Here is a 20,032-nt window from a genome sequence, read left to right on the forward strand (position 1 = left end):
ATCGTTTACACACAGATTTGTGGCTACACATGATTGATAAATGAAGCCCCAGGGATTTCAAAGGATGAACTATCCCTTTAAATAGTTATGATTAGTGGCATCTGTATATATATACCAGGCATTTCAGATTAGGTACATTTGTAGCTTGGGTGAACTCTCCCTATAAATAGTTAATTATTTTTGGCATCCGTATGCCAGGCAATTAAGATTTAATAAATTTGTAGCTATACCCTTTAAATAGCCAATTATGTGTGGCATCCATATGCCAAGAATTTTAGATGTCCATTCTTGGATATTCTCTGAATTGTATGTATGGTAGTACCGTGTACTGCTGCACCAGACACTTTAACTGTGTGGGTGATTTCTTAGTGTGGGGGTTAGATATTGAGTAAGGCCCGATCGATTCTGCGTGCACGGTGTCCTAAGGCCTGCAGAAATTATTTGTACTGAGGAGCAATTGTCGTTAATTCAAGCAAATCAAACATGGCCACAAAATAGAACATTGATCGTCTCATTAAATATGTAGACACCAGCTATGAAAGTATCGGTAAAGGCATTTCAGAGTTGGACCCTGGCGCACGTTGAAGATGGAATCCACAGTAGGGGTAACAGTTTCACTGTCCGCCCCACCGCCGTTGTTATAGTTTTTGCTTCGTTGACGAAGCGGTGAGGAGCCTGGTAAATATTCTGCTGTTCTGTCCCACATGCAGTGATGTCATAGGGAAGAAAACAGTGTTTGTTGTGTGCAGTAACTTCCTTGTTGTAATATCACAAAAGGAGCGTGACAGGTTCACCATTAAGGATTACACCTTTAAGTGAGCAAACTTCTGGAATGTTGCAGATATAAATGTCATGAATGCAGTGTGTTCCTGAAAATCTGATGTAGCTTGTGTCATGACGAAAGTAGATAGGGGTAGCCAGCCACCTAAGGGTTAGTAATCACCTATTTCGCTGGCAGCAGGCGCATATGAAAACAAACTGAATAGAGTTCATGTGATTTCTTACATGGAATTAGGATATGCTCAAGGGTGTCCCCTAGCAGACGGTTTTGGTAACTGCGTCCTGTGTTCTGCTCCTTTTAGGGTGGAGAGCTGCTGTCCCCGGACAGGGCCAAAGTCCAAATAGGGACCAAGTATACAGACGACAGCGCCAGATTGGAGTCTCCTGCAGGGGTGAGTGGGCAAGCTGCCCCAAGGTACAGCTCTAGGATCAGCTTCCCTTCCCCCAATTCTGACCTTAACCATAAGTGGGGGAAAACTGACCCAAGATCTGTGTCTAAGGACAACTTTATTCTACACCGGGCAACCTCTGGAGGATCCCTCTAGGCGTAACATATTTTGTGCTCTTCCTAAGTGCTCTTTCTCTCTTGCTTTGTGTCCTTTTCTGTTCTCCATCAATGGCTGGGCCGGTCTCTCTGTCTCTAGTACCTCTCTTTCTTTCCACTCTGTCTCTGTTTTTGCCTGTCTCCTTGCCTCAACTCACTCATGTTCTCTCATTTGATGTCTATCGTTCTCTCTACCTGTCTTTTTTTACCCCTTCTCTCTCTTTCTCACTAACCTTGTTTCCATCAACCCAAAAAACTCAAGACAGGCATAATGGAACCTCAATTGTCAGTAAACATTCCTAAAATGTAAACGGAACGAAATACGGTAGACATGGTGGAAATAAATCCCGGGTTCTTAAACATTTTGTTTCTCTCTTCTCTCTCTCTCTCTCTCTCTCTCTGCGCTGCTATTTTGTCCATGATCATAAATCAGCTCCCATCTGTTTATTTTTCCACTCGACCATTTTTGATGCAAACAAGAGTACATTTACACTGTTACCACAAAGACCTCCATTATTACACACAAGCATACATGCACGCACGCACACACACACAGACATACATTGTGTATACACACATGAGCGCGCTCATGGGGCGTGCCGGGGCGGCAGGGTAGCCTAGTGGTTAGAGTGTTGGACTAGTAACCGGAAGGTTGCAAGTTCAAACCCCCGAGCTGACAAGGTACAAATCTGTCGTTCTGCCCCTGAACAGGCAGTTAACCCACTGTTCCTAGGCCACATAGGTCATTGAAAATAAGAATTTGTTCTTAACTGACTTGCCTAGTTAAATAAAGGTAAAATAAAAAAATGTAAATACAAACACACACACACAATATGTGCAGTACACACACACATTATGTATAAACACACCGACACCACTCTTGAGGCCCAGGTCCAGCTGGCTGTAGAGAGGGCATCAGCGTGCGTATTGGTCCGTGAGAAGAGCAGTGCTTTACATAGTGTTTTGTTATTCTTCACCGTTGCCTCTCGTGCTCCTTTGCCTCCTCTGCACTTGTTAACCCCGGGAACCCCGGCAACGAGGAGCACCTGACGACGCATTTCTTGGGAGAGGGAGGAACGGATTCTGAGGGGGCTTGTGTTTGGGGCCCAAGGACGGGATGTTCAGTGGCCAAATGCATGATACTTACATGCACACACTGGGCTTCATGTGAATGTGTTTGCGGACATCTGCCAGGCGTTATGTGATGTTGTCACGGTCACCATGACAGCACATTGAAATGCATCGACAATGGGTTCCCTGCACAGAAATAGCTGTTTTCTAGGTACTGTGCGCATTTCATCATCTTACGTATTGGTTGCGGATGCTACCTCTTGGGCATGATCCAATTGAGAAAACAATGATCTCAATGGCTGCATTCCAAATGGCACCATATTCCCAATGTAGTGTACTAATTCAGGGCCCATGGGGATCTGGTCAAAAGTAGTGCACTATAAATGAAATAGGGTGGGATGCAGATAATTGAGTTCACCTGTAAAACAGGTGTTCTCAACTCTCACAGGGTGAACCTTCGTGACTTGTGTCTCTGGTGTCAGTGAATTCCCACTGACAATACCAACTGGAAAAGGATTGTTAAGTAAAGTGTTAATTAATCTCTAGGGAGAGAAATGAACCAGCGGGAGCACGGTGCAGCGGATGGAAATCCAATGAATGAGTGAAATACCCTATTATGTACTGTACATCCCTATATATTGAAAATATATTTTGAACTATATTTCTCCCATTATGTACAGGACGCGGAGGATGAGGAGACTAGGGCTGGCACAGGGTCAGGGGAGGCTAACCCCACTCCCATCAGCTGGGACCTGAGCACGGACAAACTGCCCGGCCCAGTGGCCAAACTCTGCAAGACCGAGTCCCAGACACTCATGTCGCCGAGGTAGCCGCCCTCAAGCACAACCACTCACTTGCATGCATGTATGACATTTATGCATTCATGCACACACACACAAAAACAGTCACACGCACACAGTCTCACACACAGTACCGCTTATTAACCCTTACACTATAACTAAACAAGGATGTGTGTGCTCACTTTATTCCAACCCAGCACTAAAACACCTGATACCACTAACTGTAATCCATATTGATCGTGACTAGTTACTTATTTGAAACCAGTGTCGCAGTGCTGGGCTGGAACAAAGCCTGCAAACCCAGTAGCTCTCCAGGCCGTGAGTTGGATATGACACATGCCCAAAATAAAATTGATGGGATGAGAGAGAGGAGGGGGCGGGTGAGATAAGGTCTACCTCTCTGACTGAGCACCTGGTGTCTTGGTTGTTCAGCGCAATACAGTGATTTCCCCTGCTACACCTATCTATAAACAAACTAATCAGCAGAATGACGTCCCCTAGCACAACTTCCACCGACATTTCTCCATTGTGCAAGGATACTTCAATGTGTAGCTGGCTTGTAACAACCACATACAGTGGGGCAAAAAAGTATTTAGTCAGCCACCAATTGTGCAAGTTCACCCACTTAAAAATATGAGAGAAGCCTGTAATTTTCATCATAGGTACACTTCAACTATGACAGACAAAATGAGAAAAAGAATTGTAGGATTTTTAATGAATTTATTTGCAAATTATGGTGGAAAATAAGTATTTGGTCACCTACAAACAAGCAAGATTTCTGGCTCTCACAGACCTTCTTTAAGAGGCTCCTCTGTCCTCCACTCGTTACCTGTATTAATGGCACCTGTTTGAACTTGTTATCAGTATAAAAGACACCTGTCCACAACCTCAAACAGTCACACTCCAAATTCCACTATGGCCAAGACCAAAGAGCTGTCAAAGGACACCAGAAACAGAATTGTAGCAGGCTGGGAAGCCTGCATCTGCAATAGGTAAGCAGCTTGGTTTCAAGAAATCAACCGTGGGAGCAATTATTAGGAAATGGAAGACATACAAGACCACTGATAATCTCCCTCGATCTGGGTCTCCACGCAAGATCTCACCCCGTGGGGTCAAAATGATCACAAGAACGGTGAGCTAAAATCCCAGAACCACACGGGGGTACCTAGTGAATGACCTGCAGAGAGCTGGGACCAAAGTAAAAAAGCCTACCATCAGTAACACACTACGCCGCCAGGGACTCAAATCCTGCAGTGCCAGACGTGTCCCCCTGCTTAAGCCAGTACATGGCCAGGCCCGTCTGAAGTTTGCTAGAGAGAATTTGGATGATCCAGAAGAAGATTGGGAGAATGTCATATGGTCAGATGAAACCAAAAATATAACTTTTTGGTAAAAACTCAACTCGTCGTGTTTGGAGGACAAAGAATGCTGAGTTGCATCCAAAGAATACCATACCTACTTTGTGGAAACTGGGGGTGGAAACATCATGCTTTGGGGCTGTTTTTCTGCAAAGGGACCAGGACGACTGATCCGTGTAAAGGAAAGAATGAATGGGGCCATGTATCGTGAGATTTTGAGTGAAAAACCTCCTTCCATCAGCAAGGGCATTGAAGATGAAACGTGGCTGGGTCTTTCAGCATGACAATGATCCCAAACACACCGCCCGGGCAACAAAGGAGTGGCTTCGTAAGAAGCATTTCAAGGTCCTGGAGTGGCCTAGCCAGTCTCCAGATCTCAACCCCATAGAAAATCTTTGGAGAGAGTTGAAAGTCCGTGTTGCCCAGCAACAGCCCCAAAACATCACTACTCTAGAGGAGATCTGCATGGAGGAATGGGCGAAAATACCAGCAACAGTGTGTGAAAACCTTGTGAAGACTTACAGAAAACGTTTGACCTCTGTCATTGCCAACAAAGGATATATAACAAAGTATTGAGATAAACTTTTGTCATTGACCAAATACTAATTTTCCACTATAATTTGCAAATAAATTCATTCAAAATCCTACAATGTGATTTTCTGGATTTCTTTTCTCATTTTGTCTGTCATAGTTGAAGGGTACCTATGATGAAAATTACAGGCCTCTTTCATCTTTTTAAGTGGGAGACCTTGCACAATTTGTGGCTGACTAAATACTTTTTGGCCCCACTGTAGATAATGTGTGGCAGCCATTTTGTGCTCATAAAATGCTTCCAGAACAAAAGCTTGAAAAGGTTTTGCTGGGGAGAGTCAAAGAGAAGGATTAGATGGCCAGGATTGTCTGAGGAATTCTGCTGTAGGCATATCTACTACTTAGTATTTAGTATTGGTGAATAACATTTTTTTTATTAAGATTTCTCAGCAGTGGATCAACCTGGCTCAGTGCTTCATTGGGTCCGTGCCTGTTTGTGGTCCACAGTAAAACAGAGAACAAGCTGCAGAGGCGTCCTAGGAGCACATCCATGAAGGACCGACAGAACTCCAAGGCCCAGAGTGACAGGACCAGCAGCATCGACAGCGAGACATCCCCGGAATCCAGGATCGCTGTCCAGGTGTGTGTGAGTGTGTGCACAATAGTAAAGTAAGCTAGTGTGTGTGTACAAGATCTACATATGTGTATACAGATAGACCATCTCTTTTACTTCTGCCTCTTCCTCCGCCAGGTCCCCAGGAAGTCAGTGTATGACCAGCTAAACCAGATCCTTATCTCCGACGAGCAGCTCCCCGAGAGCATCATCCTCATCAACACCACAGACTGGCAGGGCCAGGTAGACTACTTTTGTGTTTGTGTTGGTCAGTGTGACTAATTAAGTGGTAAAAACAAGGGTACTATCTATCTGGTCATATAATATCATTCAAAACAGTCGGTATCCGCTTTTTTTTAAAACAAAATCGTCATTACAGTATTGTATAAAGACTATGAAATTACCCTCTTACCAAAAACAGTTGAGGTCTGAAGTTTACATACATCTTAGCCAAGTACATTTAAGTACATTTAAGTACATTTAAAGTACATTTAAACTCTGTTTTTCACAATTCCTGGCATTTTATCCTGGTAAAAATGTCCAGTCTTAGGTCAGTTAGGATCACCACTTTATTTTAAGAATGTGAAATGTCAGAATAATAGTAGAGAATGATTTATTTCAGCTTTTATTTCTTTCATCACATTCCCAGTGGGTCAGAGGTTTACATACACTCTATTAGTATTTGGTAGCATTGCCTTTACATTGTTTAACTTGGGTCAGCCTTCCACAAGTGTCCCACAATAAGTTGGGTGAGTTTTGGCCCATTCCTCATGACAGAGCTGGTGTAACTGAGTCAGGTTTGTAGGACTCCTTGCTCGCACACGCTTTTTCTATGGGATTGAGGTCAGGGCTTTGTGATGGCTGCTCCAATACCTTGCCTTTGTTGTTCTTTGTCACAACTTTGGAAGTATGCTTGGGGTCATTGTCCATTTGGAAGACCAATTGCGACCAAGCTTTATCTTCCTGACTGATGTCTTGATGTTGTTTCAATATATCAACACAATTTTCATACATCGTGATGCCATCTATTTTGTGAAGTGCACCAGTTCCTCCTGCAGCAAAGCAGCATGATGTTGCCACCCCTGTGCTTCACGGTTGGGATGGTGTTCTTCAGCTTTCAAGCCTCCCCCTTTTTCCTCCAAGCATAACCATTTTTATTGATTTATTTCACCTTTAATTAACCAGGTAGGCTAGTTGAGAACACGTTCTCATTTACAACTGCGACCTGGCCAAGATAAAGCAAAGCAGTTCGACACATACAACGACACAGAGTTACACATGGAATAAACAAACATACAGTCGAAAAAGTCTATATATAGCCTCCCGGGTGGCGCAGTGGTCTAAGGCACTACATCGCAGTGCTAGCTGTGCCACCAGAGACTCTGGGTTCCAGCCCAGGCTCTGTTTCCTCTGACACATTGGTGCAGCTGGCTTCCGGGTTGGATATGCGCTGTGTTAAAAAGCAGTGCGACTTGTGTTTCGGAGGACGCATGGCTCTCGACCTTCGCCTCTCCTGAATTCGTGCAGGAGTTGTAGCGATGAGACAAGACAATAGCTAATAACAATTGGATACCATGAAAATTGGAGTGAATAAGGGGATAAAACAAAAAGTCTAAATACAGTGTGTGCAAATGAGGTAAGATAAGGGAGGTAAGGCAATAAATAGGCTATGGTGGCGAAGTAATTACAATATACCAATTAAACACTGAAGTGATACATGTGCAGAAGATGAATAGAGTATTGGGATGAGGTAGTTGGATGGGCTATTTACAGCTGGGCTATGTACAGGTGCAGTGATCTCTGAGATGCTCTGACAGCTGGTGCTTTAAGCTAGCGAGGGAGAAATGAGTCTCCAACTTCAGTGATTTTTGCAGTACGTTCCAGTCATTGGCAGCAGAGAACTGGAAGGAAAGGCGGCCAAAAGAGGAATTGGCTTTGGGGTGACCAGTGAGATATACAGTGTGGCAAAAAATTATTTAGTCCGCCACCAATTGTGCAAGTTCTCCCACTTAAAAAGATGAGAGGCCTGTAATTTTCATCATAGGTACCACTTCAACTATAACAGACAAAATGAGAGAGAAAATCCAGAAAATCACATTGTAGGATTTTTAATGAATTTATTTGCAAATTGGTGGAAAATAAGTATTTGGTCACCTACAAACAAGCAAGATTTCTGGCTCTCACAGACCTGTAACTTCTTCCATGTATCATGAGATTTTGAGTGAAAACCTCCTTCCATCAGCAAGGGCATTGAGGCAGCGATCGGGCAGGTGGAGGCAGCAATCGGTTGAAGAGCATGCATTTAGTTTCACTTGCATTTAAGAGCAGTTGGAGGCCACGAAAGGAGAGTTATAGTATGGCATTGAAGCTTGTCTGGAGATGAATTAACACAGTGTCCAAAGAAGGGCCAGAATGGTGTTATCTTTGTAGAGGTGGATCCGAGACTCACCAGCAGCAAGTGCGACATCATTGATGTATATGGGAGAAGAGAGTCTGCCCAAGAATTGAACCCTGTGGCACCCCATAGAGACTGCCAGAGGTACGGACAACAGGCCCTCCGATTTGACACACTGAACTCTATCAGAGAAGTAGTTGGTGAACCAGGTGAGGCAGTCATTTGAGAAACCAAGGCTGTTGAGTTTGCCGATAAGAATGTGGTGATTGACAGAGTCGAAAGCCTTGGCCAGGTCGATGAATACGTCTGCACAGTAGTGTCTCTTATTGATGGCGGTTATGACATTGTTTAGGACCTTGAGCGTGGCTGAGGTGCACCCATGAACAGCGGAGGCTTGGGCGAGTTTCTGTGGAGGGTGTAGGGCAGTTGACCCGGGTAGGGGTAGCCAGGTGGAAAGCATGGCCAGCCGTAGAAAAATGCTTATTGAATGCTTATTGAAATTCTGACAATGTTTCCTAGCCTCAGTGCAGCTGGGAGGAGGTGCTCTTATTCTCCATGGACTTTAGTGTCCCAGAACGTTTTTGAGTTTGTGCTACAGGATGCGAATTTCTGTTTGAAAAAGCTAGCCTTAGCTTTCCTAACTGCCTGTGTATATTGGTTCCTAACTTCCCTGAAAAGTTGCATATCATGGGGGCTATTCGATGCTAATGCAGTACGCCACAGGATGTTTTTGTGCTGGTCAAGTGCAGTCAGGTCTGGAGTGAAGCAAGGGCTATATCTGTTCCTGGGTCATTTTCTATTAACCATGGTCATTATGGCCAAACCGTTCTATTTTTGTTTCATCGACCAGGGGACATTTCTCCAAAAAGTACGATCTTTGTCCCCATGTGCAGTTGCAAACCGTAGCCTGGCTTTTTTATGGCAGTTTTGGAACAGTGGCTTATTCCTTGCTGAGCGGCCTTTCAGGTTATGTCGATATAGGACTTGTTTTACTGTGGATTTTGATACTTTTTTAAACTTCCAGCATCTTCACCAAGTCCTTTGCTGTTGTTCTGGGATTGATTTGCTCTTTTCGCACCAAAGGACGTTCATCTCTAGGAGACAGAACTCGTCTCTTCCTGAGCAGTATGACGTCTTCGTGGTCCCATGGTGTTTATACTTGCGTACAATTGTTTGTACAGATGAACGTGGTACCTTCAGGCGTTTGGAAATTGCTCCCAAGGATGAACCAGAATTGTAGAGGTCTACAATTTTTTTTCTGACTTCTTGGCTTATTTCTTTTTATTTTCCCATGATGTCAAGCAAAGAGGCACTGAGTTTGAAGGTAGGCCTTGAAATACATCCACAGGTACACCTCCAATTGACTCAAATGTTGTCAATTAGCCTATCAGAAGCTTCTAAAGCCAAGACTTAATTTTCTGGAATTTTCCAAGCTTTTTAAAGGCACAGTCCACTTATTTTATGTGAACTTCTGACCCACTGGAATTGTGATACAGTGAATTATAAGTGAAATAATCGGTCTGTAAACAATTGTTGGAAAAATTACTTGTCATACACAAAGCAGATATCCTGACCGACTTGCCAAAACTATAGTTTGTTATCAATAAATTGTGGAGTTGTTGATACACTTAAGTGGGAGTCATTAAAACTTGTTTATGTAAACTTCCGACTTCAACTGTAGATATAGTGTTTTATGCTACTCAATCAGTAGCATTTGCATCAACAAACATACTCGCTTTTGGAACATATACAAGATCAGGTATTTTTTGACCTTCATATCTCTAAGCCGAGCTGGAGAAAGGCTTAGCAATCAGGGGGAATCCATTTCTTATGTAAACATAATGCAACCCTGAAGCATGTGCGCTCTCAAACACAGACTGTGTCGGCTTCTGATCCCAAGCCCCGTCTCACCTCTGTCTTGAAACCCCTTTCAACCCCGTTCTCTATCTGACCTCTGTCTCTCATTCCCTCCCTTCCTGCAGTATCTATCTGAGATTCTCCATGAGCACAGCCAGCCTATCGTGTGCACCATCTCTGGAGCGGATGTCCATGCGGCCTTCAACACCATAGTCACCAGGATCCAGAGATTGTAAGAACTTGCTTCCTTCCTCTTTCTAATTCAATGATTGTAGTTGAGAGAAACAAATCGAATTCACTTTAACTTTGCTTCATTGTAAAAATGTAAATGTTTCTTGTAGACTTTTTAATGTGAATTTTAAAACAAGTTACTGTTTCTCATAATGTTTTTTTCCCCCACTTCTCTGACTAGCTGTAACTGCAATGCCCAGACACCCCCCACCATCAAAGTGGCAGTGGCCGGAGACCAGAGTTACCTCAGCACCATCCTCAGGTGCTTCGTGGAGCAGCTGGCCAACAAGACGCCTGATTGGCTCAGCTACATCCGCTTCCTGGTCATCCCTGTTGGTAAGCAGCAATTCAGCCAATCGCCATGGAGTCCAAGTTCGGGTTGGTCGTCAATTCCATTTCAATTCAGTAGATTTAGGGGATAAATTGAAACTATCATTCATGCATTGGAAAAGTTCACAAACTGTAGAAAAATGATGGCCTAATTACCATTCTGCAGGCATAACGCAAGCCTCCCATAAATCATGCATTGACGTCAAACGGAAAACTGCACACAAAACACTAGTTACAGGAACAGATCTCATATAGGACCCTGGGTATCATAGCAGGCTAACAACATACAGACTAATATATATAATAATATATGCCATTTAGCAGACGCTTTTATCCAAAGCGACTTACAGTCATGTGTGCATACATTCTACGTATGGGTGGTCCCGGGAATCGAACCCACTACCCTGGCGTTACAAGCGCCATGCTCTTCCAACTGAGCTACAGAAGGACCGCTGGACTCCATTTTGTTTTCCTGTGTCCTTCTAATCAGTCTGCTCCTCCCTCTGCAGGCACTCATCCTCTGGCCAAACACATGTCTTCGTTCGACAGTAAGTTCAACAACATCTTCATGGACGCTGGCTGGAGGGACTTGTTCGGCAGACTGGAGGCCCCAACATCAGGTACAGCAAAGAGCTGGAGCAGCAAACGCTTATTATGAGCCAAAATACCATGCAGGATAGGGATCTGCTCATAATGCTTCATAAATGCAGTTACAAATGTTTAGGAACATCTATCAGCATTATGGTGCGTTATGCGTCACATCAAAACAATGTTATTGATCACATACACGTGTCTAGCAGATGTTATTGCGGTTTTAGCTAAATGCTTGTGCTTCTAGTTATGACAGTGCAGCAATATCTAACAAGTAATATCTAACAATTTCACAACATATACACATCAATCAAAGTAAAGAATGGAATTAAGAATAAATATATGGACAGGCAATGTCAGAGCAGCATAGACTAAGATGCAGTAGAATGGTATAGAATACAGTGTATAAACTCAGCAAAAAAAGAAACATCCCTTTTTCAGGACCCTGTCTTTCAAAGATAGTTTGTAAAAATTCAAATAACTTCACAGATCCTCATTGTAAAGGGTTTAAACACTTTTTCCCATGCTTGTTCAATTAACCATAAACAATTAATGAACATACACCTGTGGAACGGTCGTTAAGACACTAACAGCTTACAGACGGTAGGCAATTAAGGTCACAGTTATGAAAACTTGGAACACTAAAGAGGCCTTTCTACTGACTGAAAAACACCAAAAGAAAGATGCCCAGGGTCCCTGCTCATCTGTGTGAACGTGCCTTAGGCATGCTGCAAAGAGGCATGAGGACTGCAGATGTGGCCAGGGAAATAAATTGCAATGTCCGTACTGTGAGACGCCTAAGATAGCGCCACAGGGAGACAGGACGGACAACTGATCGTCCTCGCAGTGGCATACCACGTGTAACAACACCTGCACAGGATTGGTACATCCCAAACACGACAACTGCGAGACAGGTACAGGATGGCAACAACAACTGCCCTAGTTACACCAGAAACACACAATCTCTCCATCAGTGCTCAGACTGTCTCCAATAGGCTGAGAGAGGCTGGACACCAGTGTTCAGACTGTCTCACAAGGGGTGATGTTTGGATTTGCATTTATCATCGAAGGAATGTGCGTTACACAGAGGCCTGTACTCTGGAGCGGGATCGATTTGGAGGTGGATGGTCTGTCATGGTCTGGGGAGGTGTGTCACAGTATCATCGGACTGAGCTTGATGTCATTGCCTGCAATCTCAACACTGTGCGTTACAGGAAAGACATCCTCCTCCCTCATGTGGTACCCTTCCTGCAGGCTCATCCTGACATGACCCTCCAGCATGACAATGCCACCAGCCATACTGCTCGTTCTGTGCGTAATTTCCTGCAAGACAGGAATGTCAGTGTTTTTCCATGTCCAGCGAAGAGCCAGGATCTCATGCGCTGCACTACTTAATGCAGCTGGTGGCCACACCTGATACTGACTGTTACTTTTGATTTTGCCCCCCCCCACCCCTTTGTTCAGGGACATATTATTCCATTTCTGTTAGTCACATGTCTGTGGAACTTGTTCACTTTGTCTTTACACATGTTAAGTTTTCTGAAAATAAACGCAGTTGACAGTGAGAGAGTTTACATATGTTTTTGCTGAGTTTACATATGAGATGAGTAATGCTAGATATGTAAACATTATTAAAGTGACTGGTGTTCCATTTATTCAAGTGGCCAATGATTTCAAGTCTGTGTATATAGGCAGCAGCCTCTCTGTGCTAGTGATGGCTATTTAACAGTCTGATGGCCCTGAGTTAGAAGCTGTTTTTCAATTTCTCAATCGCAGCTTTGATGCACCAGTGCTGACCTCGCCTTCTGGATGATAGTGGGGAAACAGGCAGTGGCTCGGATGGTTGTTGTCCTTGATGATCTTTTTGGCCTTCCTGTGACATCAGGTGCTCTAGGTGTCCTGAAGGGCAGTTAGTCTGTCCCCGATGATGCGTTGTGCAGACCGCACCACCCTCTGGAGAGCACTGTGTTTGTGGGCGATGCAGTTGCCATACCATGTGGTGATACAGCCCAACAGGATGCTCTCAATTGTGCACCTGTAAAAGTTTGTGAGGGTTTTAGGTGACAAGCCAAATTTCTTCAGCCTCACCAGGTTGAAAAGGCGACGTTGCACCTTCTTCACCACACTGTCTGTGTGGGTGGACCATTTCAGTTTGTCAGTGATATGTACGCCGAAGAATTTAAACGTTCCACCTTCTCCACTACTGTCCCGTCGATGTGGATGGGGGGATGCTCCCTCTGCTGTTTCCTGAAGTCCACAATCATTTTCTTTCTTTTTTTGACGTTGAGTGAGAGGTTATTTTCCTGGCACCAGACTCCCAGAGACCTTACCGCCTCCCTGTAGGCTGTCTTGTCGTCGTTGGTAATCAAGCCTACTCCTGTGTTGTCTGCAAACTTGATGATTGAGTTGGAGGCATGCTTGGCCACGCAGTCATGGGTGAACAGGGACTTCAGGAGGGGGCTGAGTATGCACCCTTGTGGGGCCCCAGTGTTAAGGATCAGTGAAGTGGAGGTGTTGTTTCCTACCTTCAGCACATGGTGCCAGCCCGTCAGGAAGTCCAGGACCCAATTGCACAGGGCGAGGTTCAGACCCAGGGCCTCGAGCCTATTGATGAGCTTGGAGGGTACTATGGTGTTGAATGCTGAGCTATAGTCAATGAAGAGCATTCTTACATAGGTATTCATCTTCTCTAGATGGGATAAGGCAGTGTGCAGTGTGATAGCGATTGCATTGTCTGTTGACCTATTGGGGCGGTATGCAAATTGAAGTGGGTCTAGGGTGACAGGTAGGGTGGAGGTGATATGATCCTTGACAAGTCTCTCAAAGCACCTCATGATGACAGAGGTGAGTGCTATGGGAAGATAGTCATTTAGTTCAGTTATCTTTGCATTCTTGGCTACAGGAACAATGGTGCCCATCTTGAAGCATGTGGCGACAGCAGACTGGGATAGGGAGAGATTGAATATGTTCGTAAACACACCAGCCAGCCGCCTGGGCCGGCAGCCTTGCGAGGGTTAAGACTTTTAAATGTCTTACTCACGTCAGCAACAAAGGAGAGCCCACAGTCCTTGGTAGCGGGTCACGTCGGTGGCACTGTGTTATCCTCAAAGCGGGCAAAGAAGGTGTTTAGCTTGTCCGGAAGCAAGGCGTTGGTGTCTGCGACGTGGCTGGTTTTCATTTTGTAGTCCGTGATTGTCTGTTGACCCTGCCACATATGTCTCGTGCCTGAGCCGTTGAATTGTGACTCCGCTTTGTCTCTATACTGACATTTTGCCTGTTTGATTGCCATGCGGAGGGAATGACTGCTCTGTTTGTATTCTGCCATATTTCCAGACACCTTGTTATGTTTAAATGTGGTGGTTTGTGCTTTCAGTTTTGCACGAATGCTGCCATCTTTCCACTGTTTCTGGTTAGGGTAGGTTTTAATAGTCACAGTGGTACAACATATCCTATACACTTCCTGATAAAGGCAGTTACCGTTTCAGTATGTTTGTCAATATTATTCCTGGAAGCTACCCAAAACATATCCCAGTCTGCGTGATCAAAACAATCTTGAAGCGTTGATTCCGATTTGATCAGACCCGCATTGAATAGTCCTTATCACCGGTACTTCCTGTTTGAGTTTCTGCCTACAGGAAGGAAGGAGCAAAATGGAGTCGTGGTCAGATTTGCCGAAAGGAGGGGGGACTTGTATCCCGGAAGTTGGAGTAACAGTGGTCTATAGTGTTTCATCAGCGCGAGTACTACAGTCGATATGCTGATAGAATTTGTTCTTAAAAAGTACTAGTTTGTTAATTATAATATGGTATTTATTATTAAAAACATTATTACAAATATACAAGTTATTATTTATGTACAGGGTATTCATTGCAGGAAGTTTTACCAAATATTTATTTTAGTATAATATGCTCGCATCCACACAATATTAGTATATTTTGATGCTTCTACTGTTGCATTAGTGTATGTGTTGAATGATAATACAATACACGAATAATAATAATAAAATAATAATAAATGGGATTTAAAAAGGGTGTAAGAACAAAAACATGATTGGTTGTGCCCTCCACTTTGAGTTTCCATAGACAACATTGATGTAGCAGGCCGCGTGTCTCAGTACCTGGCTGGGGCCAGCGTCTCGCACCAGTGTCCCATCTCTGAGGCCATGCTCACCTACAAACAGAAAAGGTAAGGTGTGTGTGTGCAAGCAAGCGTGTGCATGCATGTGAGTACAGAATGAATGGGTGATATTTAAGGGTGTGTGCATGTGTTTATGAAATGTCTGGTAAAATGTAGATATTATGTATGTAGATATTTTTGTATGCTATTATTCTATTATGCTATTAAACTATATTTGGATTATGTATTGTGTTCTATAGTGCTCCCTCTACGCTTCAGATTTTTCAATTTAGTGGCTTCATTCTCATTAATTTATCTTTGGAAAAAGCAACACTAATGCTAATTTCAACCATATTCAATCACGTTCATCGACCACATTTGCTTATTTAAATTAGCACCAACAGAATAACAACATGTGAACTCCACTTTGACAGAACATATTTTGCGACAGTTGACTCATAACTCATGAAGAAAGAACAACGACGACTCGTACCATTTTACCACACTGAGTTATTCTACCTTTTTCTTTCATTTGCATTCAAGGAAGAGAAGCTTGTATTTTGATTTTTACATCAGGTACCTGGCCGCAGCCTTTCGTTTGACCCCGCCCCCCTGCTGTGTTGCATTTTGTACACCAATATAACCTGTGACCCCTTGTTGTCTAATGTCTAACCCGCCCACACATAACTCGCTGTTCGTCTTAACTTCATATCTGGTCTGCATCGACTACCCCCATATTGATTTGAGTTTTTGCATGTCTTACGGTCTTAACCACTTGTTTGTTTGTCTGGCTTGATTGGCTTTTGGTTTGGATATGTGGATTTTGGATAATATACAACCGCATTAAAGGTACAGTCAGCAATATGACATCATCATACACTGCTGGGTGACTTCCTGCTTACAGAAGTCACCAACAAAAGTCGAATCTGCCGAGGCTGCCTCAAAGGAGTGCCGAACTTACAAATTGGAAAGAGCCCATACTGGCCATCTGTTATTGTTGAAATATGTAATCAGGAAGTCGCCCCGCTGTGTTTGATGATGTCACATTGCTGACTCTACCTTTAAGGTCTCCCACATACATTGGGAACAGTAGGGCAAACTGTTGACTCAATGAGATCTAAGAGAAAAAGGTTGACATTCTTTCCTATTACCTCAGAGAGAGGGGGACGAGTGTAAAGAAGGAGAGATGACAGTGGAGATCTAATTAGGTGGTTTGAAGAGGAGGGAAGGAGGGAGGGTTGGGTGAATAGTGCAGAGGTAGAGAACACCAGCCACGTGACACACTCTATCACACACACGACACACACACCTGCATGTGTGACTGTTATTTACAAATCTCTGCTCAGATGTCACTGTTGACCCACCTCAGAAACCATTTTTGCCTTGTAAGAGTGTAATGACACACACACACCCACACACTTTATATCCACCAGGGAGGATGAGCACTCAAACATTTAAAGGTCACCTTAACAATTACCAGGCGTATAAAAGGCATGGTGTACTGTATTATAGGAACAAAGGGGTGCTGAAAGGTGACTTTTGATTGGCTAATCCCAGTCTCTCCCGGTCTCCCCTTGGTGACAGAGACAGAGTCCACTGAGTATTGTCACAACATGACGAGAGCCGACCGAATCCAAACTCTGCAGAGAGGAGTAATGCTTTCATCTATCATGTGTTTTCAGATCAGTGCCATTGAAGAACGGGAGACCAGGAGAGGAAGCCGCGTTAGAATATTGAGACACACCTCAAGATTATCCTAGATCAGGGCTCTACAACAATGTTCCTGGACTGTTTTTGCTCCAACCCCAATTATAACTAAACTGATTCATCAACCTGCTATATATTAGAATCAGGTGCCCTAGATTAGACTTAAAGTGAAACCCTACAGGATCGTAGCTCTCCAGGAACAGGGTTGGAGAACCCTGTCCTAGATAATATTCTGGTCAGATAGGCAGGGGAGACTGTACTGTACACCAACGACCCGACTTGAGTTTGCTTAATGTGCATCATTTGTACCTACTTGTCTTCTTTCTATTTGAAAAGCAAGGGTGCAAAGTCTCAGATGTGTATACTCAATATTTTAGTCAATGCTTTTTCCATCTTTAAAAACTCTAGAAAACCCTCAATGCTACTCTCAGGTGTGTTTCACGAGGGAGATGAACTTGTCATGCTCTGTTTGTCCTACCGCTTTGCTATCCTAACATGCTTTTCTCACAGCTCTTTTCACCATGCGCTCCAAAAATTCACCCCCTCTGGCCTCATTTTGCAGGTTATTTTGGTTTTACACCAGCCGTATCCAGCTTTTTGAGCTAATTTGGGGGGGATTTGTGAGAAATAGGGAAGGATAGCTTTGGTAAGACTACGGCAGTACTACCTACTTCACATAGAAGTAGTTGACTGGGACCGAACATATGAAATATGTTAACTATCCTTTAACCCTCTGTCTATAAAGGCCCCTTTACAAATACAGGGGTGAATTCTAACTTCTACTTAAGTAAACTTTTTGCTTAGTCCCCCATTGACATCAATGAATAACTAAGTTAAAACCTAAATGTACCTAAATGGAAAATAGGATTTGCCCCACACTGTATACCGGGTGTGCATAGCTCTGGTCCTTGAGTGCCATAGTTCTGTTGATTTCCGTCTGTTGATTTTTTTTCAGCCAATCAGTATTCTTAAGTACTGAGAAACCAAAACCAGCGGGATTGCAGAACTCACCCTGTATATTGGGTTCACGTTCAATGTCACCAACAATGTTAACCCCCTCACTCCTCCACTGCTCACGTCACAGCAGGCTTACAACACATCCGTTTAGGGGTCGGTTGTAAAGGAGCGTTCCCTGGCATTCTCATCGCGGCATGACCTTCATTCCCAAAATGTTCCTGGTTTTCCAGAACCAGTTGGGAGGCGCCATGTCTCATCGATTCCGATTGGACATCCCTTAGCCACACACACAAACTCATTCCTCCTTCAGCGCCATCACACCACCACATCCAAACAGGGAGAGTGTTGATCCTGGTGCGTTGTGTTAACGCAAAACTAACATTATTATATGTTATCCATTCGCTCCCTCAGCCCTGACGAGGACTCCTGTCAGAAGTTTGTGCCATTCATTGGGGTAAGAATATTCACTTGCAACAAAATAACTTGAGTGTTATCTTTGAGCGCTCATCTCCAGTTAGATAATTATCTGTTATTGATTTGAAGCTTTCATGATAATACACAATGACAACAGATTTGTATTGCTGTTTTATTGAGGAAATTTTACATGAAATGACTCTGTGGTTGTTTTCTACTTAAACTCTCACAGTGCATTCAGAAAGTATTGATTGGAGTCCACCTGTGGTAAATTCAATTGATTGGGCATGATTTGGAAAGGCACACACCTGTCTATATAAGGTCCCACAGTTGACAGTGCATGTCAGAGCAAAAACCAAGCCATGATGTTGAATGAATAGTCCGTAGAGCTCCGAGAAAGGATTGTGTTTTGGCACAGCTGTGGGAAAGGGTATTCCTGCAGCATAGAAGGTCCCCAAGAACACAGTGGCCTCCATTATTCTTAAATGGAAGAAGTTTGGAAGCACCAAGACTTGTCTTGGAGCTGGCCGCCTGGCCAAACTGAACAATCAGGGGAGAAGGGCCTTGGTCAGGGAGGTGACCAAGAACCCGATGGTCACTATGACAGAGCTCCAGAGTTCCTCTGTGGAGATGGGATAACCTTCCAGGAGGCCTTTAAGGTAGAGTGGCCAGACATAAGTCACTCCTCAGTAAAAGGCACACGACAGCCCGCTTGGAGTTTGCCAAAAGGCACCAGACCATGAGAAACAAGATTGAACTCTTTGGCCTGAATGCCAAGTGTCACATCTGGAGGAAACCTGGCACCATCCCTAAGGTGAAGCATAGTGATGGCAGCATCATGCTGTGTGGATGTTTTTCAGTGGCAGGGACTGGGAGACTAGTCAAGATTGAGGGAAAGATGAACGGAGCAAAGTACAGAGATGTCCTTGATGAAAACCTGCTCCAGAGCACTAAGGACCTCAGACTGGTGCAAAGGTTCACATTCCAACAGGACAACGACCCTATGCAAACAGCCAAGACAACGCAGGAGTGGCTTTGGGACAATTCTCTGAATGTCCATGAGTGGCCCAGCCAGAGCGCAGACTTGTACCAGATCGAAAATCTCTGGAGAGACCTGAAAATAGCTGTGCAGCGACGCTCCCCAGCCAACCTGACAGAGATTGAGAGGATCTGCAGAGAAGTATGGGAGAAACTCCCCAAATGCAGGTGTGCCAAGCTTGTAGTGTCATAGCCAAGAAGTCTCAATGCTGTAATCTCTGCCAAAGGTACTTCAACAAAGTACTGAGTAAAGTGTCTGAATGCTTATGTAAATGTGATATTTCCGTTTTAATTTGGGGTCACCTTGAAATGTCCTTGTTTTTGAAAGAAAGTTTTAAAAAATACCGTTAAAATAACATCAAATTGATCAGAAATACAGTGTAGACATTGTTATTGTTGTAAATGACTATTGTAGCTGGAAATGGTAGATTTAAAAAATATATATATATATACAGTGCCTTGCGAAAGTATTCGGCCCCCTTGAACTTTGCGACCTTTTGCCACATTTCAGGCTTCAAACATAAAGATATAAAACTGTATTTTGTTGTGAAGAATCAACAACAAGTGGGACACAATCATGAAGTGGAACGACATTTATTGGATATTTCAAACTTTTTTAACAAATCAAAAACTGAAAAATTGGGCGTGCAAAATTATTCAGCCACTTTACTTTCAGTACAGCAAACTCTCTCCAGAAGT

The 20,032-nt window shown here is 43.7% G+C and overlaps 1 protein-coding gene across 4 annotated transcripts in view; it reads left to right on the top strand.

The window, feature by feature from the left end:
* Positions 1-20,032, top strand: part of si:ch211-126j24.1 (phosphofurin acidic cluster sorting protein 2) — a 103,266-nt gene that overhangs the window by 71,085 nt on the left and 12,149 nt on the right. Inside the window, exons 11-20 of one of the 4 annotated variants that reach the window (XM_046331794.1) lie at positions 1,083-1,172; positions 3,076-3,221; positions 5,592-5,724; positions 5,836-5,940; positions 10,075-10,181; positions 10,362-10,516; positions 11,020-11,130; positions 15,175-15,286; positions 15,761-15,793; positions 18,293-18,335. In XM_046331794.1, coding sequence (XP_046187750.1) covers positions 1,083-1,172; positions 3,076-3,221; positions 5,592-5,724; positions 5,836-5,940; positions 10,075-10,181; positions 10,362-10,516; positions 11,020-11,130; positions 15,175-15,286; positions 15,761-15,793; positions 18,293-18,335 — 1,035 coding nt within the window. The remainder of the gene's footprint in view (positions 1-1,082; positions 1,173-3,075; positions 3,222-5,591; positions 5,725-5,835; positions 5,941-10,074; positions 10,182-10,361; positions 10,517-11,019; positions 11,131-15,174; positions 15,287-15,760; positions 15,794-18,292; positions 18,336-20,032) is intronic. The other 3 variants (XM_046331795.1, XM_046331796.1, XM_046331797.1) reach the window with 3 other exon arrangements.

This window comes from Oncorhynchus gorbuscha, linkage group LG26, assembly GCF_021184085.1.
Source record: "Oncorhynchus gorbuscha isolate QuinsamMale2020 ecotype Even-year linkage group LG26, OgorEven_v1.0, whole genome shotgun sequence".
Taxonomy (NCBI): domain Eukaryota; kingdom Metazoa; phylum Chordata; class Actinopteri; order Salmoniformes; family Salmonidae; genus Oncorhynchus; species Oncorhynchus gorbuscha.